At 45.0% G+C, this 25,895-nt stretch overlaps 1 protein-coding gene across 4 annotated transcripts in view; it reads left to right on the top strand.

Moving 5' to 3' along the window:
- CUL2 (cullin 2) overlaps window positions 1-21,254 on the top strand; it is a 141,827-nt gene extending 120,573 nt beyond the window's left edge. For all 4 annotated transcript variants that reach the window (XM_044293253.1, XM_044293252.1, XM_044293251.1 and 1 more), the window contains one exon: window positions 20,633-21,254. In XM_044293253.1, coding sequence (XP_044149188.1) covers window positions 20,633-20,764 — 132 coding nt within the window. In that variant the 3' untranslated portion in view covers window positions 20,765-21,254. The remainder of the gene's footprint in view (window positions 1-20,632) is intronic.
- Window positions 21,255-25,895: the final 4,641 nt, after the last annotated feature.

Below are 25,895 nucleotides of genomic sequence, written 5' to 3'. Positions count from 1 at the left end.
TAATAGTCTTTCTGTGTACTACAGGACAAATACTACTATACTACCGAAACCCCCTTTGTCACCACTGTACACTCTGGCCAGGAGATTAAGATCCTAGACAAAGGAGCCCCTGCTGTTAAAGGGGTATTCCCATCTAAGAAAATGGGTGCGGGTCCCTGGGACCTGCAAATACACCGAAAATGAAGCGGGGAAGGTGGTGGTCGGAGGATCCTAGGTTCTCGGGGTCTGGCCACCGCTAAGCGCTCTCCCCACAGAAATGAGTGGGAGGTCACCAAGCTTGCGTGGCCACCGTTCCCATTCATTTCTATGGGGCCGACAGAAATAGCCAAGCCAGCGCTCAGCTATTTTCGACGGCGTCATAGACATGAATGGAGGGCGGCTGCTCATGCGCAGTACGCCCTCCACAACTTTCAGGGGTCCGTTCTCAGTGTAGGCGTGGGTCCCAGAGGTGGGACCCTCACCTATCAGACAAAGAGGGCATATCCCAGCGATATGCCCCCTATTGTCTGAGATGGGATATATCCCTTTAACTTAGAATTACCAAACAGGGAATTTAAAACTGGGTTAAGCTACTTTCACATTCCGCTGTTGATCCGCTCCGGCCCCATTCACTATAATAGGGGTGGGCCGGAGGTCCAGCCACAGCACGGCAAACAAGCCGAGAGGCAGCTGGGATAAAACTACGACATGTCCGGCCGCCTCTCTCATTATAGTGAATGGGGCTGGAGCGGACTTCTGGCAGCACGGATCCGGCAAGCTGTTCACCCACCGGAACAGCCTGCCGGAGAAGGCGGCCACTAATGTGAAAGTAGCCTTATAAAACTGTTTTATAAACTGGACAACCCATTAAAGTCTCTGTGTGGCAAAACCAACCTCGCCACGGTGTTTTGGAGGGGGCTGTTTAAAAGCCTCTTGCCTCAGGATTATGGCCCATACTAACTTTTAAACCCCTGAACCTATTCAAGTGAATTTTGGATAGGTTTGTCCCCAAGTTATACTGTTTAAATTGATGTACGTTATACCTCACAAAGTGTAACAACTTATAATAAGTGTAACTTGTCAGCTTGGGAGGAATATGCTGGGTGTGGTTTTATTGTCCCATTGTGTGTTTAAATGGTGATGTCTGTCCTGTTGTCTCCACATGTGTATTGGCGATCTCCCCTTTGTCCTGAGAGATAATTGGTTTGCCCTCGGTTGTCTCTGGGACAGAGAGGAGGAAACCATGATGCGATGCATTGTGGGGATGTGTTGTATCTGTTCTGTGTCACAGTCTCCCTTCTGGTCCTCTAGGGGGCGGGAACGATTGGTTGCTGTATTTACATTGTGTGTGTTGTGAATTACTGATTGGTTGGATTTCAAAACCCTGTGGGCAGTACTATGTTTGTTTTTTATGAATAAAAGAGGCTGTATCTGAAGTACAGTCAGACCACTGCTTCACCCTGAACACGGAGCCTTGTCTCGTCATTGGGGGGATTCCCTGTATGCTGTTAGAGACTGATTGCCAGGTGTGTAAGCCGATTGTATGCTTTTCCTGTTCGTCTGCCAGCAGCTATTCGCGAGGTTCCAGTTTGGAGTGCTATTTTGTATCCAGTTCGGGAGGTTGGTGTTCTGCAGTAGCTGTGCCTGTCTCTCAGAAAGGGGCATATCACCTAAACGGATTTTAACCCCTTGTCTGCTGAAACGGTCCGTTACATTGGTGGCAAGCAGCGGGATCGTTCCTACAGCCAGAAGGTCAGCTACAGGAGACACCATTTCTTTGGATTTTACAACTTAAGGGCAACGCATGTCTCAGTACAGCGACCCTAAAAGCACCAGGATGGAACCAGCAGTGGAGTACAGATACTCTGTTGAGGAATTTGACCGTATGATGTGGTTGCGGCTAACCTTCTTCGGACCCAATCCAGCTGAGAAATACGTGAAGTTCGTGAGGAGTCTAGTGTTCAAGACCCTACTATACCGGGCAGAAGGCGACGGTCAGCTGCCACTTTGGGTGGACCTCCATCGGAAGTTACAGTTGTGGGACAGAGGGAGCCCAGTCTCCATTCCCCAGCGGCACTGTGAAGTGCAGGGAGAGGAGAGCAGCGGCCTCCCTCCCCAGCGGCAGGCTGAGTTACAGGGGGCAGAGGTAGTTGTTCCTGCCCCCCAGCAGCAGAGTGATATGCTGGGAAGGCAGTGTGAAATGCAGGGAGAGGAGAGCAACGTCCTCCCTCCCCAGCGGCAGGCTGAGTTACAGGGGGCAGAGGTAGTTGTTCCTGCCCCCCAGCAGCAGAGTGATATGCCGGGAAGGCAGTGTGAAATGCAGGGAGAGGAGAGCAACGTCCTCCCTCCCCAGCGGCAGGCTGAGTTACAGGGGGCAGAGGTAGTTGTTCCTGCCCCCCAGCAGCAGCATGATTTGTTGGGAACTGGGAGCCTAGTCTCCATTCCCCAGCGGCCGTGTGATGTACAGGGAATTGGGAGCCCAGTCTCCATTCCCCAGCGGCAGGCGGAGTTACAGGGGGCAGAGACAGTCGGTCCTGTCCCCCAGCGGCAGAGTGTCCTACAGGGAATAGAGAGCCCAGTCTCCTTTCCCCAGCAGCAGGACACTGTATTGGGAGCGGAGGCGGTCGGTCGCCCTCCCCAGCGGCTGGAAGTATGTATGGGAGAGAAGCTCGTTACCCCCTCTCCCCAGCGGCAGCTTAACGCACCAGGGGGAGACAGTAAGCCCCACAACAGTGCAGATGGGACCGTGGTCTCTGCACTTACAGCACAGGGGGTAGGGACAGTCGGTCCTGCCCCCCAGCAACAGGGCTGTTTAGCCAAAGGGGAGACAGTCGGTTTCTCCCTCCAACAACCAGACTCCAACCAGGCTTCTTCCGTGGTAGTGCTGGCACCAGGCCAGAGTCCCGCTGATCCCTGCCCACAAAGCAACCTCCACTCCAAGCCAGGGAGCAACTCAGAGACCGGGAGTACCAGCTACCAATATAACCTTGGTGGATTCACTGGACAGAGACAGCCTACTAAATTCAACAGGTCCAGTATTGGGTTGTGGGTGGGCTGCCAGACTAACTCAGGTACCGACCGGCGTGAGGTCAGGTATCTGGTTAGTCTTCCCTAGGGGGGGGGGGGGAGATGTGTGGCGAAACCAACCTCGCCACTGTGTTTTGGAGGGGGCTGTTTAAAAGCCTCTTGCCTCAGGATTATGGCCCATACTAACTTTTAAACCCCTGAACCTATTCAAGTGAATTTTGGATAGGTTTGTCCCCAAGTTATACTGTTTAAATTGATGTAAGTTATATGTATGGACAATGTAACCTCACAAAGTGTAACAATTTATAATAAGTGTAACTTGTCAGCTTGGGAGGAATATGCTGGGTGTGGTTCTATTGTCCCATTGTGTGTTTAAATGGTGATGTCTGTCCTGTTGTCTCCGCATATGTATTGGCGATCTCCCCTTTGTCCTGAGAGATAATTGGATTGCCCTCGGTTGTCTCTGGGACAGAGAGGAGGAAACCATGATGCATTGTGGGGATGTGTTGTATCTGTTCTGTGTCGCAGTCTCCCTTCTGGTCCTCTAGGGGGCGGGAACGATTGGTTGCTGTATTTACATTGTGTGTGTTGTGAATTACTGATTGGTTGGATTTCAAAACCCTGTGGGCAGTACTATGTTTGTTTTTTATGAATAAAAGAGGCTGTATCTGAAGTAGTCAGACCACTGCTGACCCTCAACACAGAGCCTTGTCTCGTTATTGGGGGGATTCCCTGTATGCTGTTAGAGACTGATAGCCAGGAGTGTAAGCTGATTGGATGCTTTTCCTGTTAGTCTCCTAGCAGCTATTCGCGAGGTTCCAGTTTGGAGTGCTACTTTGTATCCAGTTCGGGAGTTTGGTGTTCTGCAGTAGCTGTGCCTGTCTCTCAGAAAGGGGCATATCTCCTAAACGGATTTTAACCCCTTGTCTGCTGAAACGGTCCGTTACACTCTGATCCTAAATATTATGTTACATTGCCGATACAGTACTGACTGGTATGTAGTTTTTATGTCCACAACTAGACATCTGCCTTTGTGGAACTAAGGGAATGACCTCCCCTAGAGCTCTACATGGCAAGATGGTGAAGGGCACGGCTCCAAACTGGATGACCCAGATTTACTGAACCCAGTTTCGGATGAAAAATTGTTGCTTATGATGTCCCATTGGTTAAGACTTGCCATAACCTTGTTTTCCACTTGAGATGACGTTCTTATTACACCACAGACCGGCTTCTGTTAGCATTTTCTCACCCAGAAGCCTACTGGTTGTCTGGAGGATAATTGAATGTCATGCCATTTTTCTTTTCTAGCTAGAACTAGTTACGGTCCCATGATTCTGCTAACTTCAGATTAGTCTTTAAGTGCACTAAAAGTATTCGGGACAATATAGAAGTGTATAAGAAAAGTGAAGGATAGAAGGACCGGTAACTACAGGACACATACATCACCCTATATGTCCTGCACACATTATAGAAAATGATATCATGTGATATGGGTTTTTATATAATATATACTTCTCACCTTGTATACGAGGTAAGGAGTAATACATATAGCAATGCTTATGTTTGAAGTATTTAAGGGGGTTGTCCCACCATAACCAGGGGATAAGTATCTGACTGTTGGGACCCTCTACTGATCATGAGAAAGGGGTCCCCTAATCCAGAGTGAATGGATCGCGCATGCAGACTGCTGAAAAGAAGCTGAGCACGCAGCACTCGCCAATCGCCAGCAGTCTCGTAGAGGTGAGTGGAGTGGCAGTACGCCTCCATCTGTCACTCCAGGGACTCTGAGATCCCCATTCTCATGATCAGTAGCGGTTACAGTGGTCAGACCCCTGCCAATCATATACTTATCCCCTGTCCTGTGATTAGGGGAGAAGTTGCTATGGTGGGATGACCCCTTTTTAAGGTTTACTTTTTATTTTTGCTTGGGTCCAAACTAGGGATCGACCGATATTGACTTTTTAGAGCCGATACCGATAATCTGTGAACTTTCAGGCCGATAGCCGATAATTTATACCGATATTTTATATCTCATAATATATATTCTATTAGTTTGTAGTCACTGAGGTGGTGTAAATTTGCATTTGGCACTAGTATATTATAAATGTAAATTTAATAAAGCCCTTTGGTAGTTGGTAGTCAGTTTATAATTTACTTTTATAATATAGTTTAATAAAATGCCAATTTCCACACCATCCCCCCCCCTTTCCTCACTGACTTTATTAACCCCTATCAGACCTTTATTAACCCCTATTAGACCTCGGATCAGCCCCTATCAGACCTCAGATGAATAAAAAAAAAAACTTCTAACCTCTCCTGTGCCGTGGCTCCTCTTCATCTCCGGGTCCGGTGTCTCGCTCCCCTGTTTTCTCCGGCCTGTGCTGCACGGTCACCTAGCAGCATGCAACGTCAGGTCATAGTGCGCGCACTACGTCCTGGCGCTGTACGGGGTCAGGACAGTGCATCACGGGCCCCATCAAAGAAGACCAGGGAGGGTGAGTATCGGAAGCGCTTGCTGTGCTTCTTCCACGCTCTCGGCACCCGATGCATACTAGTGCGCACTTCCATAATGGAAGCGCTCACTCACTAGTATTCGCTTTATACGCATTATCGGTATATCAGCAAGCTTAGGTGCCGATACCGATAATGTACAAAATCCTGAATATCGGCCGATAATATCAGTACTTCCGATAATCTGTCGATCCCTAGTCCAAACCCTGTTGTCATGCCCCATAAAGAATCATTGATTTAATAGGAGTCCCATCATTCATTGACAACCGGGGAGTTACCATTCCCCTTGTTAAAGAGCTACGTCTCTTCACCTGTCTGACCCTGTCCAATGGAGACACAGCATACGGACAAAGGGAATGGTAACTGCTAGTTGTCAGTTTGATCATACATTACCAGGAAGAATAACAGGGGAACCACACAATGGAGAGCTATAAGAGTAAATAGTTCAGAATTGGTATTGTGAACCTTTTTATGGAATTGGTCTCCAACCTGTGGCTCTCCAGCTGCTGTAAAACTACAACTCCCAGCAGAATTTTATCAGTTCTATATTTTTTTTCTTGTGCTTTTTTTTTTTTTTTTTTCTTTCCTTAGAAAAGGTAAGGACAAACTCAATAAAACACAGCTTCTGGCAGTTTTCTTAAAGGCTCCCATAACCTGAACATGTTTATTATTTTCCTTTAGTAGCTCATAAACAGCCATTTTGTGAACAAATAAGGCTCTGGTCACAATGCCATCGGAGGCTCCTTCAAAATGTGGTCACAAAAGGATGAACACGACTTTACAAACCCATTCTAAAACGCTGGGGGTCGTCTGGTGCTCTTGTTGTCCGTCATAGAGCAGATCCATCACTCTAGACCAAGCAAAAACTTTTAAGAGAGGCAAAACATTTTTTGTGGAAGTGTTAACAGAGCTTAAAGGGGTTCTCTGATTTTATTTTTTATTTATTTTTTTATTTCATGCCCGCTCTTGATTAGAGTAACAATTTTTAATTGCTACTTATTAAAAGTTGCTTACCAGGCCAGAGCTGCGCTCTCAGTCCGATTATATGCTCCTGGCACTTCCGGGATCACGTCCCGTACATTGAGCCTAGTTACAACTCACAGCGCATGCGTGAGAATATCTCTCTCGCTAGTGCTGTGGTATGTAACCAGGCTAGGATAATATGCTCACTGCTCGGCACGTGATCCCGGACATGCCAGGAGCATAGCTCTGGTCCAGTAAACAAGTTTTAATAAGTATTAATGAAAAAGTTGTTACTCTAATCAAGGAAGGGAACATTAAATTAAAAAAATCGGATAACCCCTTTAATTATTCTCAAAACCTGTAGTCGTGGCATACTGCCGGCAAAGTGAGGACACGGGAGAGTGGTGGGACAGGCATAGTCCCTGCTGATCAGATCTTGGAATGTGCCCCCTCCTCGTTCTCTTATTATATCGTCATATCTCAGGCCTGTGAAAGACTATTACAGAATTTCCGTACCACTCGGTGTGAAAGCGATAGTAAACTCTACCCCGAGTTGTGTGTCGTGGATTGCAACGTGATCTGTACCTAATTGAGCCAGGTGGTGATTTCTATGGGTGTCCTTTCTTCTCTGGACCGTGTACTATTGTGGAGCTGGTCTTACAGCTGTGACATGTTCCTGTGTACACTCGATGAATAGGGAGCTGCAGTTATTGTCATTTCGGTGTTTGCTATTCCGCAGAGTTGGATGTAGCTTCGAGGACCTGTCACCTCCCCTGACATGTCTGTTATACTAAATAACTGCATTCCCTGTGAAATAATTCTGGCACATATTTTCTTAAAACTGTATGTTGTGCCATTCCTCTACTATTCGTATTAGGCGTTTAACAAATAAAGGAATAACGGGTGTGCCACAAATAGTTGTAGTTGTGTGCCACTGCGGGGGCTCCGATCAGAAGGCCTTACCTCACAGATGCCGCAATTGCTGTTGATCGTGGCATCTGAGGGGTTAAATGCCGGGGTTTGGCACGGTTGCTATACCCCGTCATTGTGGCCGGGTGCCTGCTGTATTTTACAGCCAGCACCCGCCGCGTATAGAGCAGGCTCACTGCAGCAGCCCGCTCCATACAGTTGCGGGCGCAAAATGTCGTACATGTATGGCATTATACTTTTAAGGGGTTAAAGAAAAGAACTCCCACAAAAAATGTTTTATTCTTTGACCTGTTAGAAAGGAACCTAATTTAAACTGTAGTGAAGATTATCTTCTTGCCAGTGGCTGTATTCGTGAGTTATCCCCTCCCTTCTGATCCTCAGCTGTGTCATGTGACCGACTCTCTGACTTTCCAAATAACACAGCATCTTATGTGTGGACAGGAAGCCAGTTTCTCTCTGTATTCCTATCCTCCATGTCCATCTCCTAGGAATGAATAGAGAAGTAACTGACTCCCTGACACTCCAGCTGTGGTGAAACTTCAACTCCCAGCGTGCTCCATTCACTTCTATAGAAGTGCTGACAACAGTTAAGCAAGTGTGCATGCTGGGAGTGGTAGTTTCACTACAGTTGGAGTACTGGAGGTTGCTGGTCCTTGGTTTGCATCATGCAGCTTTCTAATCGCTGAAACGATTACTATCGAGTAAATTGAATAAAAAAAAATTTGCATCAAGGATTCGTTTGTGTCATGTGACCACGGAGCGGGAGTGAAGTGCTTGCTATTACTCACCGCTCTGTGGTCACCTGCCGGCCCGCACCGCGCTGCACTTTCTTCCTGACACAACGTCAGGACATAGCGCGCGCTTACGTGCACTATGACCTGATGCTGTGGCGGAGAAGAAGAGGATGAGCTGTGAAGCGGCGCCCCTACAGGAGAGGTAAGTATTTTATTTCACTGGCGCTGGGGACATGGCTAAGAGGGGGGAGATGGTGGCGCTAGGGGGGCAAGCTGGTTGCACTGGCTGGGCACCTGATTGCACTGGGTGGAAGCTGGTGGCACAGGGAGGGGCAGCTGATGGCACGGGGTGGAGAAGCTGATGGCACGGGGCGGCTGATTAGTTTTTATAAAGATTAACGTTCTTTTAATTAGTTTTTTTATTATCAGAGTACTCGATTAATCGATAGAATACTCGATTACAAAAATAGTAGATAGCTGCAGCCCTAGGGAGTGCTACTTTAATAATTCTGGCACATCATCTCCCAACTATTTTGCAGCATTTTAACAGCTTTATTTTTTTTTGTCAAATGCTGCATCCAGGTGTTAAAGCAGATTAACCTGATTTTTTTCCTCCATAGGCTTCTCAGAGGGCTTCAAAAAATGGCAGAAAAAAAACAAACGCTTTTTAAATGGTAAAAGATAAAGAACGTCACCAGAACACTTGTAAAACATCATCAAAAACCATATCATAGATTTTTTATTTTTTTTTGTGCATTTACAAACACCGAAAAAATAGTCTGCACGGAGGAGGTCTTAGAAAAGGGGTTTTCTGATAACTTGTAGTAATCGGACCCCCTCCCGTTCCCTGTCCTGACGGATCAGCAGGGCAAGCATGCACCCTGCCGCTCCATTCATCCGTATGGGGCTGCAAGTACAGAGCTCAGTTATCTTCAGCAGTCTCGGAGAGAATGAATAGAGTGCCCGGGCACATGTTTGACCTTCCTGTCCATTAGGACAGAGGGGGTCTCAGCAGTCAGACCCCCACTGATCAGTGGAAGGCCCCTTTAAATTGTATTAAGTGTCAATGTAGCAAATAAGTCATGAAACGTTCTACCATGTTTCTCATAACTGAGCTCTTTGACCCAGCCAAGATGCTAAGGGCCAATTTACTGATTTTGGGACGTTTCAGCCTCAAAATCATCTCTAAAAAAACTGCCTCCTATTCATTTTAGTGGGAAGCAGCACTTGTGGGAAAAAAAGTAGCATCATGCCCTTTCTTGGCCTCCGCACTACCTTTCCCCACTAATGGGAAGCGTAAAAAAAAAACCCGCTCTCTTAGTGTTCGCACATATTTTGCACGTTTTCTGTTCCCGCCGAAAACCACAAGCTTAATGTAATTTTGTATTTAAGTAAACATCCATTGGCTATAAAAAAAAAAAACGCATGAAAAAAAACCCATAAAAAAAAATGCACTGGGGGAAAAAAAAAACACTTGCGGATTCCTCACTGAATTTTGTAGACTGATTTACAAAATCCATTGTGTGAACATACCCTAAAGCTGACAATGCACTTTAAATGTTTAGCAGTCAAATCCACTGATGTCTGTGGGATCGGCCGATGTCAGTAGAGATAAGGATCAGTCTGTTAGATTTCAACATGCCCGATCCTTGTGAGCTCAGGGAGCTAAAAGCCACCAGAGGTGTCTGGCAGCAGCTTCCTCTCCTCTCGGACGAGGGGCCCGGTGAGGCGGGCATCTCATTTTTCATTTTCACATTGTATCGTGAGAGCCGTGGGAATAATCATTACATTATGTACAATACAGAAGGACGTCCTCGCCACCGAGGCCAGTGACTGCTATTCTGGAATGTCACCATTTGCATGTTTCAGCAGTTACATTGCTGGAATGTTTTCATCGTCCTTCGTTGTGTCGAGTCATTTCCGTTTTTTCACCTCTGATGGTTTCTTGCATGACTGCACCCCCTCTACATAATCGGCCTGACCTCCCTGCCATTCACATTTCCTGTGCTCTCTGCCGTACCTCATCACAGATTCCAGGCCTGTTAGTGGACGCAATGCATATTTGCATGTACTGAGGCAGAAGGAATGCACATCATGGAATAAATAGACAATTTATCTGATCCTTCCCAGCAATCCAGACTGGTTGGTCATGGCTTTTAGGTTCTGGTTTTTTTCTGATCGTGAAGCTTTCTCCTAAAATAAGTCTTTGAATTTTTCTGTTCTGTCAGTTTCCTAGAAAGGACCTGTCGGCTCTCCTGTCTGTTTCAGAAAATACCTGCATGAAATAATAATTCTGAGGCATCTTCTGTCAGATCTCTGTTGTTCCTCTTGTAATTGTGTGACTAATGTAAGAAGTGAGTGTTAAAGGGGTTGTCCCACGAAAAATACTCTACAGTGTTCAAAATTAGCATCTGGATCTGAATACTTTTATAATTGCATTTAATTAAAAATTTAGCATAGCTACTGAGTTATTCAATATAATGTATCTGTATAGCACCACCTGCTGTTTGCTCTTTTTCCTATTTCTTTGACCTGCTCACTGAGATGGCCGCACATGCTCAGTTTCATCCTTCAACTGCCTCCTGAGCTGTGATAGGGAGAGCATGGGCACGCCTCCTGAGCTGTGATAGGGAGAGCATGGGCACGCCTCCTGAGCTGTGATAGGGAGAGCATGGGCACGCCTCCTGAGCTGTGATAGGGAGCGTATGGACACGCCTTCTGAGCTGTGATAGGGAGAGCATGGACACGCCTTCTGAGCTGTGATAGGGAGAGCATGGACACGCCTCCTGAGCTGTGATAGGGAGAGCATGGACACGCCTCCTGAGCTGTGATAGGGAGAGCATGGACACGCCTCCTGAGCTGTGATAGGGAGAGCATGGACACGCCTCCTGAGCTGTGATAGGGAAAGCATGGACACTCCTCCTGAGCTGTGATAGGGAGAGCATGGACACGCCTCCTGAGCTGTGATAGGGAGAGCATGGACACGCCTCCTGAGCTGTGATAGGGAGAGCATGGACACGCCTCCTGAACTACAGCAGAAAAGACACTCCCCTTGAGCTGTCAGCTCAATATAAATTTAGCAGAGCAATGAATGGGGAGATCTCTAGATCCATGTGAGGTACAGGGCTGGTTCTAGCTTTGATAGAAAGAGGTTGTCATTTGCTATATGATGTCTGATTTTCATTTTTTATATTAGTCATGGATAACCCCTTTTAATATTCCAATTGTCAAATTATGTGTAATGTGTCCGATTGGCGCTGCACACCCTGTTGGCTAGGGGAATGGTAACACCAAGTTGTAACTGTATTCATACATTTACAGGAGTAATAACAGAGGAACGGCACAATGCACAGGTAAAGGAAAAGATTCTCTTAGATTATTAACCCCTTAATGACCTGCACCGTACATGTACGGCGCAACCGGACATGACAGCTCCGTACATGTTCGGCACAAGGTCCGCAGGGCTCTGGGGAAGGATCGGAGGTGAGTCGCAACACCATGCCTGCTCTTACCGGCAGGCAGCCATGCGGCTCTAAGCGCTGCGATTGGCCAATCAATGAGACTGGCACATTGCAGCACAGGAAGCTGTAAGAAGCATCGGGGCAGGGCGATTGGAGGTCAGGGGGAGGTCAGCACCGGTCACCTCCGAGGTGAGGCAGGGCACAGCAGTGTTTTGGGTCCCCTGCCAGCGCTGCGATTGGCTGGAACAAGGCTGCACAGGAAGAGTCAGAACTTCCCTGCATGCAGCCATTCTAGCTGGTGACTGCATGCAGAGAGGTTCTGTGCCTTTATGTGCCGCTTGTGGTTTGCTGGGACTTGTGGTGTACACCACTGCGATTTAACCCCTTTCCTGCTAGAAAGAAGAAAAGAACAACAACATCTGGAATAGCTGCACAGCTTTTTTTTTTTTTTCATTTGCAGCTGTTCCAGATTCCTAAACCACCCTCCGTCCCTTCCCGCCCCGTCCTTTTTGTTTACGGACGCCATTTGGTTCGTGCACTTTTTTTTTTTTTTTTTACTATTTTTCAGATCTGCACCACTTTTTCTGCGTGCGAACTGTGACCTGCCTGATAAGCACCTGCGGATTGTTCTCTTTTTTTATTTTATTTTATTTTATTTTATTTTTTTTGCATCTGGGCTGATTTTATATTTTTATTTTTTTGCCAATTTTTCAATATTTTTGGTTAAAAAATAAATTGTAGTTAGGGATTTATTTAAATATATATATATATATATATATATATATATATAGAGCTATATATATATTTGTGTGTGTGTTACATATTTAGACAGTGTTCACTGTAGTGAATTTTTATACTAGTTTTTGCACGCACGATCTGTGTGCATGCGTGCTGCAGAGCACCGATCAATAGTGTGCTCATTAGCATCTGCACATTTTTGCGTTTTTGGGGTTTAAAAAAAATATATATTGTGTGAATAAATTACTGCAGTTAGTCCCTCAGCAAGGAAGGGAAGGACCCAAAAAAGATGCAGGGTCTGTTCCAAAAGGGGGATAAGGAAAGACACCATTTACCATTGTGAAACCTGCCCTGAAAAACCTGGCCTGTGCATGCAGGAGTGTTTTAGAATCTACCACTCATCCATGGATTATTAATTTAATTTCATCCTTTTATGCTCCCTGTAATATTTCCACTTTATATCTCTGATTTAGTCCACCTCGCTTGCATATCCACTTTCCAGCAACCACTACATATTCTTTTCTGTGAGACAACTGTTAGGTCAAAAGTGCCCTTTCCACCCCTTGAAATGTTTGTACGGCAGAGTTATTTACCTTCCCAAAATCCACTTTGTCACAGGACTACTGGCTTGGCAAATACTAGTTCATACGTTTATGGTTATTTTGTTGACCAAAGTACCTTAAATCTATCTCCAAAAGCACAAATTTTATTGATGACATATTATTGAGCAATGTCTTAATGTTTCTGTATCACCCTTAAGAACATGTAATGATTGCAATTGTATTACTTGAAGATGCTTTTTGTATTTTAAAACGCAATTGATATGTGATACTGAAAAATTTAAATAAAAATAGATTTGACCCCAAAAAATGTTCGGAAGGGGGTGCTCTTTCCGAAATGGGGTCACTTCTTGGGGTTTTTAATTTCTGGGGACCTCAGGAAATTTATTTAATGTGACATGGCACCTAAAATCCATGTCTGTTTATTCAGGCCTACAAAAAAACATATTTTGCACCTTGCCTCTAGAGCCCTGCTGTGCAACTATACAGCAGGCTACAAGCACATATGGGGTGTTTGAAAGTGAAAAATTGGGGTCTGCTAGTAATTTTTCATTTTTACAAATGTGTGCTTTGAAATGCTTTCACAAGTATTTCTGTCTTCTGTGAGACACCGGTTTGCTGAAAAGTACCCTTTCCACCACTTAAAATATTCGTACGGGGTGCTCTTTCCGAAAAGGGGGTCACTTTTTGGGGTTTTTAATTTCTGGGGACCTCAGGAAATTTATTTAATGCGACATGGCACCTAAAATCCATGTTTGCAAATTCAGGCCTGTCAGCAAAATTCATGTTTTGCCGTTTGCCTGCTGTGCTCCCATACAGCAGGCTAGAAGCACATATGGGGTGTTTCCTGAATGGGTAGAAAATGGGGAACACATCCTGGGGTGTATTTTCTCCTCTAACCCCTTGTGGGGAAAAAAATGTGGGGTCTGCTAGTAATTTTATTTTCACAAATGTGTGCTTTGAAATGCTTTCACAATTGTTTCTGTCTTCTGTGAGACACCTGTTTGCTGAAAAGTACAATTTCTACTACTTAAAATGTTCGTATCGGGGTGCTCTTTCCGAAATGGGGTCACTTGTTGGGGTTTTTCATTTCTGTGGACCTCAGGAATTTATTTAATGCGACATGGCACCTAAAATACATGTCTGCCAATTCAGGTCAGCAAAATCCATATTTAGCTGTTTGACCCTAGAGCCCTGCTGTGCGCCCATACATCATTTTTTGAGCACATATGGAGTGTTGGCGTATTCGGGGGGAAGTGGGGAACAAAATGTAGGGTGCATTTTGTCCTGTTACCCCTTGTGGAAGTGAAAAATGTTGGTGTAAAGCAACTTTTTCTGGAAAAAATTATAATTTTTCATTTTCACAGGCCAATTGTTTCCTAATTCTGTGAAACGCCTGATGGGTCAAAGTGCTCACTACACACTTTGAAATATTCCTTGAGGGGTGTAGTTTCTGGAATGGGGTGACTTTTTGGGGGTTTCCACTGTAGGGCCACCTCAGGGTGTCTTCATATGCGACATAGCTCCCAATTACCATTCCAGCTAAATCCGCTCTCCAAAAGCCATATGGTGCTCCTTCCACTCTGAAGCCTGCTGTGTGCCCATACATCAGTTTTTGGACACACATGGGGTGTTTCTGTAAACTCCTGATAAAGGGTAATAGATTTAGAGTTTTCTTTGGCCGTTAACCCTTGATGTGTTGCAGAAAAAATAGATAAAAATTTAAATCTGCTAAAAAAAAAAAGTGAAATTTTTAAATTTCATTTCATTCTCGTGAGGCACCTAAAGGGTTAAAAAAGTTTGTAAAAATCAGTTTTTTTGAATAGCTTGAGTGGTTTAGTTTCTAAAATGGGGTGATTTATGGGTGGTTTCTAATATGTAAGCCCCAGAAAGTGACTTCATAACTGAACTGGTCCTGAAAAAACTTGGAGTTTGGAAATGTACTTAAAAATTTGCTTCTAGACTTCTAAGCCTTCTAATGTCCCCAAAGAAATGTCATTTTCAAAATAATCCAAACATGCAGTAGACATATGGGAAATGTAAAGTAATTATTTTTGGAGGTATTACTATCTATTTTTTTACTCCATTTTACCAGTGTCATGAAGTACAATATGTGACGAGAAAACAATCTCAGAATGGCCTGGATAAGTAAAAGCGTTTTGAAGTTATCACCACATAAAGTGACACATGTCAGATTTGCTAAAAATGGCCTAGTCCTTAAAGAGGACCTTTCACTAGTATACAAACTAAAAACTAACTCTATCTGTGGGCAGAGCGGCGCCCAGGGGTCCCCCTGCACTTACTAGTATGCCTGGGCGCCGCTCTGTTCGCCCGGTATAGGCTCCGGTGTCTCAGCTCCGTCTGTTGTACTGGACTGATTTTTTGTAGGAGGCTTGTCCCTTGCTGCAGCACTGGCCAATCGCAGCGCACAGCTCATAGCCAGGCTATGAGCTGTGCGCTGCGATTGGCCAGCACTGCAGCAAGGGACACGCCTCCTACAAAAAATCACCCTAAGGGGTTAATGGGGATAATTAGGGTTTATTAAAACAAACGTGTTAGGTGAGCTGATAGATTAGTTTAAGATTATGAATTTTTTCAGATATACAATCAGTAAACAGAGGGGAGTCTCATGTTTAAAGGGGTAGGATATGCCACCAATGTCAGACAGTTGCAGGTTACACCCATCTCCAGAATAGCACCCCTGAAGTGAGAGGAGGGCAGCCACGCATGCGCAGCCACCCTCCATTTATTTCTATAGGAATTCCGAATACAGCCGAGCGCTGGGCTCAGCTATTTCCGGAGGTCCCATAGAAGTGAATGAAGCGTTAGTCCTGCTTGCACGGGCCACTCTCCAGTCGTTTCTATGGAACTTTGGAAAAATCTCATAGAAATGGAGAGCAGGCCGCCCATTTCTGAGACTCGAACCTATCTGACTGGCAAATCCTAGAGAGATGCCTCCCAGCTGATACAACCTCTTTATGACTGAGTGTCTATTGGTCTGGAGGACCCCGCATGTCCATGATTATACAGACGGCCCTATTGATTTAATTGGGTACAGTGTAATGCCTGTTTTCTCCTGTGATGGTGCTGCAGGGAAATTCAGCGCTTGCTAGCAGGTTACAGCCGATCGCTGGGGGTCCTAGTATGGGATAGTCCACAGATCTGATGTCACCGCATGCCCTAAAACACACAATCTATTCTGCACCATGTTATGAGGTTCTGTAAAACTCCTTTCCCTTCACTGGTTATGTCTTGTAGATTCACGAGACGTGATTGGCTATAGGAGAGTGAACCTGTCCCTGTACTATGCTGCCCCGAAACATGGCAGCAATATGTTATAGGCAGAGATCTGCTTTAAAGAGGTTGTTAAATCACAGCTGACATGTAACGGCATATGAAAGGCTTTAAGCGCTGCAGTGCTTGGGGCGGATGTGGGGTATTCTGCAGCCGGTATCTGCGCTGAATGTTTGCTGCGCAGTAGAGGACACAGCCAGGGAAGCCGTCAGGTGGATAAATCGTGTGACCACCACCATTCTTCCGTGCTGGAGTAATCAATGCGTCCTTATAGAATCTGATTATGGAATTTTAGAACTGTACTCAAAGTAGATAACCCCTTTAATTTGCTAGATTTTTACACAGGAAAGAATGTGTCCCTATTGGGCTGGCATCATTTAGAACTGGGAAAGCGGGCAGATACTTGTGACATGCTCTCTCCACTAATCTGCGGTCACATGTATGTTGTGGAGAAGCTGTCACTCCGAGTTCATTACATAACCCATCACTCTAATACACCACGAACAAAGCATCGCCTTCATCAAATATTCACGAACTGCATGTTCATAGCCCACCACACGCAACCCTGGCACAGGCTCGTGTATATGGAGGAAAAATGCCCAAAGAACAGAAGATTGGGATTATAGCTAGGGCTGTTATATGAGGTGTACAATATGCAGGGAATTCCCAAAGGGGGCCGTCCGAATACTTTCCATTTCCAAAACCTAGAAGTCTATAGGAGAGTAAAGGGATGACTGCTCCTTATTATTGGATTCAATCCATCCATTAAACAGGGCCTTATGCTAATTTCAGTAATTATTCCTTGAAGGGATATTCTAGCAGAAAAGATTTTGCACCAATCGAGATACGTTGTAGATGTTACATCAGTGGGGTCCGTCTACTAGTGTGTCAGTGATTTCCAATTGAAACCCCTTTAACATGATTCATACCGTCAGGACCACCCTTCCTTAAAATAAAGCCTCAGAGACCGCTCACTGATCGGCTGTAGGTGCTGAAGCCATCAGCTGCTATTACCAGGGAGAAGCTGCCGTGGCCACACATGTAATCTGAACTTGTGGGATCACACGTTTCCTATTAATGTTTGACCATTTAAAGGGCATGTGCGCTTGGCAGCTGAAGGACATCTGTGTTGGTCCCATGTTCATATGTGCCCACATTACTGAGAACAATGATGTTTTATTATATGCAAATGAGCCTCTAGGAGCAACGAGGGGTGTTACCATTACACCTAGAGGCTCTGCTCTCTCTGCCACTTCCACGCCCTCTGCACTTTGATAGGACCTGGAATGATGACATTTCCACTGCCTGGCCCTGTCAGTTAAACTGAAGAGGGCGCGGCAGTTGCAGAGAGAGCAGAGCCTCTAGGTGTAACAGTAACGCCCCTGTTGCTCCTAGAGGCTGGTTTGCATATACTAAGGCCTCTTTCACATGGGCGTCAGTTTTTTTGCCCGGATAAGAGCCGGGTGCGTTGCGGGAAAATGCACGATTTTCCCGCGCGAGTGCAAAACATTGTCATGCGTTGCACTCGCGTGAGAAAAATCACGCATGTTTGGTACCCAAACCCGAACTTCTTCATAGAAGTTCGGGCTTGGGATTGATGTTCTGAAGATTGTATTATTTTCCCTTATAACATGGTTATAAGGGAAAATAATAGCATTCTGAATACAGAATGCATAGTAAACCAGCGCTAGAGGGGTTAAAAAATAATAATTTAACTCACCTTAGTCCACTTGATCACGAAGCCCGGCATCTCCTTGTGTCTCCTTTGCGCTGAACAGGACCTGGGGTGAGCTGCTCCATTAAATACAGGTTAAGGACCTTCGATGACGTCACTCCGGTCATCACATGGTACGTCACATGATCTTTTACCATGGTGATTCACCATGGTAAAAGACCATGTGATGACCGGAGTGACGTCATCGAAGGTCCTTAACCGGTATTTAATGGAGCAGCTCACCCCAGGTCCTGTTCAGCGCAGAGGAGACACAAGGAGATGCCAGGCTTCGCGAGCAAGTGGACTAAGGTGAGTTAAATTTTTTTTTTTTTTTTTTTTTTTTTTTTAACCCCTCTAGCGCTGGTTTACTATGCATTCTGTATTCAGAATGCTATTATTTTCCCTTTATAACCATGTTATAAGGGAAAATAATAATGATCGGGTCTCCATCCCGATCGTCTCCTAGCAACCGTGCGTGCAAATCGCACGGCATCCATACTTGCTTGCGGATGCCATCCGATTTTCACACACCCCATTCACTTCTATGGGGCCTGCGTCACGATTTCAACTGAACGCACAAGTGATGCGTTAAAAACAACGCTCATGTGCACAGCCCCATAGAAATGAATGGGTCAGGATTTAGTGCGGGTGCCATACGTTCGCCGCACGGATCACACCCGCACGCAAAACTCGCCCGTGTGAAAGGGGCCTAAAACATCATTTTGCTCGGCAATGTGAGCACATCAGTGGTTGATTTGGTGACCCGCCTCAGGGGTATTTCCAGCTATTTTCTGGGCGTTGAGCCAAGGTCAGGAAGTGGAGGGGACCGACTACCGGAACAACTTTTTAAAATACTTTATACCACACAGTATTTGTGTCTACACATACATAGGCTACACATTACATATAGGTATAACAATCCATAGCTTCCTAGTGTATGCCAAAATGACTCTATGGATAAGCTCTGCATCAGGAGGCTGAACTTGTTAAAATACCGAGGTGTGAACAGAGCGATAGAAAATCAATCCTGATACCAGCTACTGATGTTCTAGATAGAGATAGAGAGAGATATATATATATATATATATATATATATATATATATTCCCTTTTTTTTTTTTTTTTTTTGACCGTATTAGTCTTTAGGGCAGGGGTCAGCAACCTCTGGAACTCCAGCTGTCATGAGACTACAACTCCCAGCATGCTCCATTCATTTCCGTGGGAGTTCTGAGAGCAGCCAAGCAAGTGTGTATGTTGGCAGTTGTAGTTTCATCACAGTTGGAGTGCCAGAAGTTGCCATTTCCTTTCTTTAGGCTACCTGTATGCATTGCGAATTACACACATTTTTTCCAGGCAGATTCTCGTGCAGAAAAACAGCAGCGTAATACAGTACCAGGACAGTGTATGAAGTAGACACATCTCATGTCCACATTGCTACTTTGTTCTGTGCCGAAATGACCTGCTGGATAGAGACGTTCGCAGCATGTCCATTATGTTTGTGATTTTACATCCTTTTCTATGGAAATTTGAGATTTGCAGCAAAACTGCATCAAATCCGTATCAAAAACGAGTAGCACATGCAGGTCTTATGGAAACGCCCTGAAATCCACACGGAAATTTATGCAGATCCTCTAAATGTTTACCCCCCTCCATGATTAGGTTTCTGTATTACATAGACACAACAGCTCTCTGTGGCCACTAAAGGCACTATTAGACTGCACCATTTCAGGCCAGTTATTGGGGATACGTTCCCAATAAGGGGTCCGTATAATCGATCAACCAGTGAACGAGCAAACACTGGTTCGTTGGCTGATCGTCATCTTTCATCAGGTCCAATAATCGGCAGCATAACCGATTACACAGGGAGATGTGCTGCCAATTATCTGTAGAAGAGAATGAGGCAGGAACAAATGCAGTAGAAATCGTTTCTCTCATTTTTTTGCAACTGCTGTTTCGCAGTTGCAGTGTGACACCATAGCATCATAAAATATGTTGTGCGACAAATGTCATCATGTAGCCCTAGCCCAGTGTTTCCCAACCAGTGTGCCTCCAGCTGTTGCAAAACTACAACTCCCAGCATGCCCGGACAGCCTTTCGGGCATGCTGTCCGGGCATGCTGGGAGTTGTAGTTTTGCAACAGCTGGAGGAACACTGGTTGGGAAACACTGCCCTAGCCTAATCCATCGGCACTCGCACTGCCCGAAAATCAGGCAGTGTAATGCCATCCTAAGATATAGGCAAACACTAAATGATTTGGAACTGCATTATTGCCATATTTTTATTTTAAATGTGAGGGTTGGTTCCCTTTTATTAATGAAATTTTGGCAGTCGACCTTTCTGGACAAGGTAGCATCATTTAGATGGGTCCCTACACTATCGCCCTTAGCGTGGCAAGATCTAGCGGACTGACAAAGCAACCTGGCATGGAAACCCATGACTACGCTGGCAGTACACTACCAGTTCCCTAAGAGAGACACAGGAGGGTATTCACACAGTGCACTTGTGATGTTGGCAGTCGCCTTCCTGCCACGGTTTCCGGTTTACACAATCAGTGTTATGGAGACAATATGAGCTCTTCAATGTCTAGATAACTAGTGAATTTGAAATTTAGGTCTAGATCCCGACATGACTTTGCAATTGCTGTGTATTTCTTGTGCTGTAAGTGTTATGAAATGTGTTCATGCTGGCGTGACGGTAATAATGTGTTATGTCCCCTCCCCAGGTCATTAGCCAGTCCAGAGCCCGATTTAACCCAAGCATCAGTATGATAAAGAAGTGCATCGAGGTCCTCATAGACAAGCAGTACATAGAGCGCAGCCAGGCTTCAGCAGATGAATACAGCTACGTAGCATGATGTCATCACGTCGCGTGTGCCAGAGGACATCATCACATCACCGTTTGGTGTGTCCCCGTTGGAAGAAGCAGGCCTTTGCCTCCATAGTCTATCACCCTGGCAGTCCCTGTTTTTCTGCTGTTTACAACATCACCAGTGCCACGTCATGAGCGTCAGTGAAAATGCCTATAAATATTTCAAGCTCATGCCATTGTAACATTTCTTACAGCTCTACTAAAGGAATGAGTGAAGTCTTTCTGGAATGTGGAATTTATTTTTGGATTTTTTTTATTTTTATTTTTTTGGGGTCATTTTTGTTTTTTCCCCCTTTCACCTTCTCAACACGATTGCAGTTGTGTTTTTTTATGTATCTTAAAGGACCTAAAGTCGAAACTAAATATTGTAATATTAAAAAAAATAACCTAATAATTGTATCAACTTCAAAATGTACAAAACAACAAACATGATATCGCTGCTTGTCAGATTAAAAAATAAAGACATGTACCGTGTATCGAGAGGATTCTCTCCTGGGTACCAGGAACGCCCTACACTATACCCCCTGGTCATTGTCCTGTGACCGTTTATCAAATCACCAGAATATGTGCACACCTCCATCATCCACCACTACCATTCTAAAAGGACTTGCTTCCTTGCAGATCCATTTGGTGTTGTGGATTGTTAACCAGCAGATGTAATGGGATATGTTCTATCAGGCTTTATTGATTGAGGCTGGGGGTGCATAACCTAATTAAAAAAGGAATTGGATTTATGTATTAACGCATGTTTTTCTCTAGGAAATGCTTTAGGAATATTTTCATTTACACTACATAGAAAAAGTTAGGGGTATTTGGCTTGTGGGTGAAATTTCAGGATAAACTAAAATGCACTCTAACCTGGTGAACTTAATGTGATCTTCTCTAAACTTTTGAATGCACATGTCCAACTGTTCATTGTTTTAGGACTTTTTGCACAACTTGCTGTTCTCTAACAAGGAGCTTAACAGCAAAATTTACAACAGGTGTTTGATCCATGAAACGCCCAATAAATTTCCTGCTTCAATTAGAATTGGTATTTAAACAGTCCTCCTCATCATACTGTTAACATTTTGACATCATGAGACCAAGACGACCTTGATCAACAGTACCTCACCATTGCAAGGCTTCAAGTAGGATGTTCTCAGACGGAAGTGGCCACTGAGCTTAGAGTGTCATAGACTGTTATCAGGTTGCAACAGGGATACTGAAAGAGTCACAGAAAGGCATAGAAGTGGACATCCTTTGGCCACATCCCAGACTTATGACCTCTTTATTGTGAACAATGCCCTGTGTAACTCCCCAGAACCTCAATGACCTGAGGGCCGCCCTTCAAGAAGAGTAGGATGCCATGCCTCAGCAGACAATAAGTCGACTTGTGAACAGCAGGAGACGTCGTTGTCAAACTGTAATTGATGCTCAAGGCCACATGACAAGTTATTGAGACACTGACATTATGTGGGGGTATACCCACCACTGGTGTTGGCTTCTTTTTCAATAAAGTGTTTTAAATTAGGAAATCACCATTGCATGCTTCTACTTAAAGGCCCTACTTTCATGATATAATATCACTGTAGCGTGAACTTTTTACATTTTCCATAAATTTCACCCGAAAGCCAAATATCCCTAACTTTCTGTGTGTAGTGTACATTTAATTTAGCAAATTTAAATGACAAACTAGGTTTTTGCTGCAGTTTTTCTTTGCGCTGAGGCCTAGTTCACACTCTGCAGTTTTTGCATTTCTTTCATTAAAAAAATGTTGCCTGCAGCTGTAAATGTGAGCACACATCTAACAAAATGACCAGTAATGCACTGACCTAAGGCCTCATGTGCATGGCAGAGTGGTGTGTATGTATGGTGCCCAGGGGCAGATTGGCCATAGATCTTAAAGGGAAATTTCCCGGCGGGCCGATGCCCAGGGGGGGCCAGCTGGACCCTCCTCATGGGCGGGCAGTGGAGGTTTTTGGCAATGTATTTTGTGCTGCTAGTAGTATTGTGTGATGGACTGTGGTATTTGGCTCTGTTGGGGTGGTATAATGTGCCGCAATATGGTATTGCAGGTCCTGTCTTCCATCAATTTGGACCCAACTACAAAACGGGGTCATTTTTTGTATTTTTCATGGGCCACTATAAGTTCCCAGTGCGCCCATGTATGGTCTAAGATATATTTTCCTAGAAGTGCCACGTGAAAAATGTCACAGCCCTTTAATATGTGATAAGCGGCACTGGTATGGTGTCGTGCTACCAGTTACCATGTGACAAAACTGCACATTTTACCCTGTATTGTTGCAGTTTTGCAAGGTGGTTTTTGGCTACTTTGTTTCTAAAAGTTTGAATCACTTCTAGAATCAGTGCAGAAAAAAAAAATCCCAAGTTTCCCCGGTAGAGGCCGTGTAGGCAAAAACCAAATGCACGATTGTGTCACATGGTAATCTCCACACTTGATCTTGGCCACAGCCATTGAACTGAATGGGGGTGCAGGTGCAGAGAGACTCAAGTTACCGCAACCCCCAAATTGCAAAAATAAATAAATAAAAATCCAGCAGTTTTATTTTTTATTTTTTTTGCTTGCAATTCTGTAGTCACAGAGCGACCCCATTGGGTTCAATGGATGCACTGCTACACAATGATGTTTGATTATGCGAATGGGTGTCACAGCCTTATCTGTCCTAAAGTGCATGGGGACATTTGTTTATATAGTTAAAGGGGTATTCTGGTTGTAACAAGTTTTCTTCTATCCACAAGATGGGGGAGAACCATTAGATTGACTGACAGCTGACGCCCCCCACGATCACGAGAACGTAGCTGCTGGCCATGTACGCACCGTGCTGCTCCATTCTCGATGGGACGGGCCGAGTACAGCAGTGTCTTCTTATTTTGCCACCGAAATGTAGGTACATCTTATGCCTAGGGTTAGACTCGGGTGTACCTTGCACACATGGATGATATCACTGATAATACAAGAAACTGCAAGCATGTAGACAGTAGTCTTAAAGGAGAATGGGTAATTACAGACACTTACCTCCTTCCTGCTGAGACCCTGCAAGGAAATTGTACTTGTCTTTAAGGGGATTTAGTAATATCCTTGAGATGACTTTATTACGCCTTGTTAGGTGCACAGGAGCCTGCGCTCCCCTGTTCTTACTTCTTACCTGATACCAGATGGATTATGTCAGACTTGCTGTCACTTCTCATGTGTGTTCTCATTATAGACTTGTGATCCGGATAACCCTAAACCCTGACTGTGCTTATCCACCATGTAGTGTGGGCAATCTTATCAGACCATGGCTTCTTTATTGTGGCCCTGCGTGATAACCTTATATGAGGGGGAGGCAAAAGATTTTCCAAGGCCAACCATAAACACTCATTTGACCGGCAGCCATCATTTCCTATCCCCTCAGCCACACGCCTGCTTGGCTCGGTCAGGACGGCTTGTCTCCCCCACCCCCCCATACAAAAGGACCAGGCTGTTGAAATCAAACCTACAGATTAGATGTTTGTGTGACATGCATCTAGTTTGTATGGAGGTGGCCATACATCTTACATGACAAAGACACTCTACTGTGCCAGATGATACCATAAGGGTATAGTCACACATGGCACATTGTTTTACAGAGATGCCAGTGATTGAAAAGAAGTTCCCTTCCTCTGATGGTATTGTTTTGGTGGTGAGCATATACATTTTTGCAAGCGTTTTTCAGATAAATGCAGACATTTTGGGCTCAATTTTGCTTTGTGTGAAGTCATCCTTTGGCTTGGCGTGGCTCAGTTGGTGCTCCATTGGGTGCCATGTGCCAGAACAGTTCTTTAGGGTAGAGCAGCTCCATAAAAGTAAGGGTACAGGAGGGCCCTATTTACTAATATGGGGCACCCTTCTTTTTAACAGAGCCAAATCCGGCCCAAAATATATGCATGTCCCCTATAGCTTAAAGAAGTTGTAGACACTCTGTCTGAAGCCATCCTTGGCTAGAACAATCCAATAACTGCTCAAACCTGATGCGCTTTGCAGCAAGGGACTTCTCCAGCTTCATAGGGGGTTGTTTGCAGTTGGACTTCATGAGTTTATGGAAGAGTCTGACTTGTAAACCTAAATACATTGTACCCCACAGGTAATGTACACTCATTGACAAAAAAAAATAATTATGATCTATGTGATTACAATATTGGAGTCAAGTGGATACGTTTATTGGGGGAACGTGTACAACTGAAAGGTAGTTCTAGGACCCTGTTGGGCCGCCACTAGCTTGGATACAGCATGAGATACAGTTGGGCATGGAGGATACAGGTTCTGTATGATACTCTGCGGCACATTTGCCCACAGATTTTGCAGCTGGACTTGTAGATCCTGTACATTCGTAGGTTGCCGAAACTGGCATCGCAGTTGATCCCATAAATGCTTGATTGGCGCAAGTCTGGCGGGCAAGGAAGTGTTGTAATCTGGTGGAGGCATTCTTGGGAAACTCTTGCTGTGTGTGGGTGATCATGATCCTGCCGAAAAATGCCAGTTTGATGCCCTGCCATCTGAGCAACACACGTGGCTGCTGGATGTCCTGCACATATCACTGAGCTGTTATGCCTCATTCACACATCAGTGTTTGGTCAGCGATATCCATCAGTGATTGTGAGCCAAAACCAAGTGCTGCTCTAAAGACAGATCCAGTCTGTAGCAGTCCAGGTTTCTCGTTCATGACCCCACTGAAAATGAAGGTCACAGTGTCTGGCTGTCCATGACAGGACATGTAATAGATCCTGTGACACCAAATTTCCTTCTGTTAGGTGCCTGGAAATGGCCCATGCGGAGGGTGGGAGTGTGTAGTGAAGGACCCACCTGTGTCTGGATGGTGGACAACCTGCTTGTGCTTGTTGGTGGATCAAACGATCCTCTCTACTGGTGATCCGTCTGGGCCATCCAGAACCTGTTAATCGTGTCTGCAAGTCCTCACTGCTCCTAACAGCTAGGTCAGAACAGCCTAGATGGTGGGCAATTTGTCGAAATAACGATCCTACTTCTCTGTCTAATAATGCGCCCTCTCTCAACTGGGCTAAATGTCTTTGAGCCCATCATAGAGGCGTGTCTAACCATGTTTTACCAAGAGGTAGACCACCCAAAAGTAGCCTCT

Source organism: Bufo gargarizans, chromosome 5 (assembly GCF_014858855.1).
Source record: "Bufo gargarizans isolate SCDJY-AF-19 chromosome 5, ASM1485885v1, whole genome shotgun sequence".
In the NCBI taxonomy this organism is placed as follows: domain Eukaryota; kingdom Metazoa; phylum Chordata; class Amphibia; order Anura; family Bufonidae; genus Bufo; species Bufo gargarizans.
Note: the sequence above shows the minus strand (reverse complement) of the source record. Positions and strands in the feature narration are given on the sequence as shown.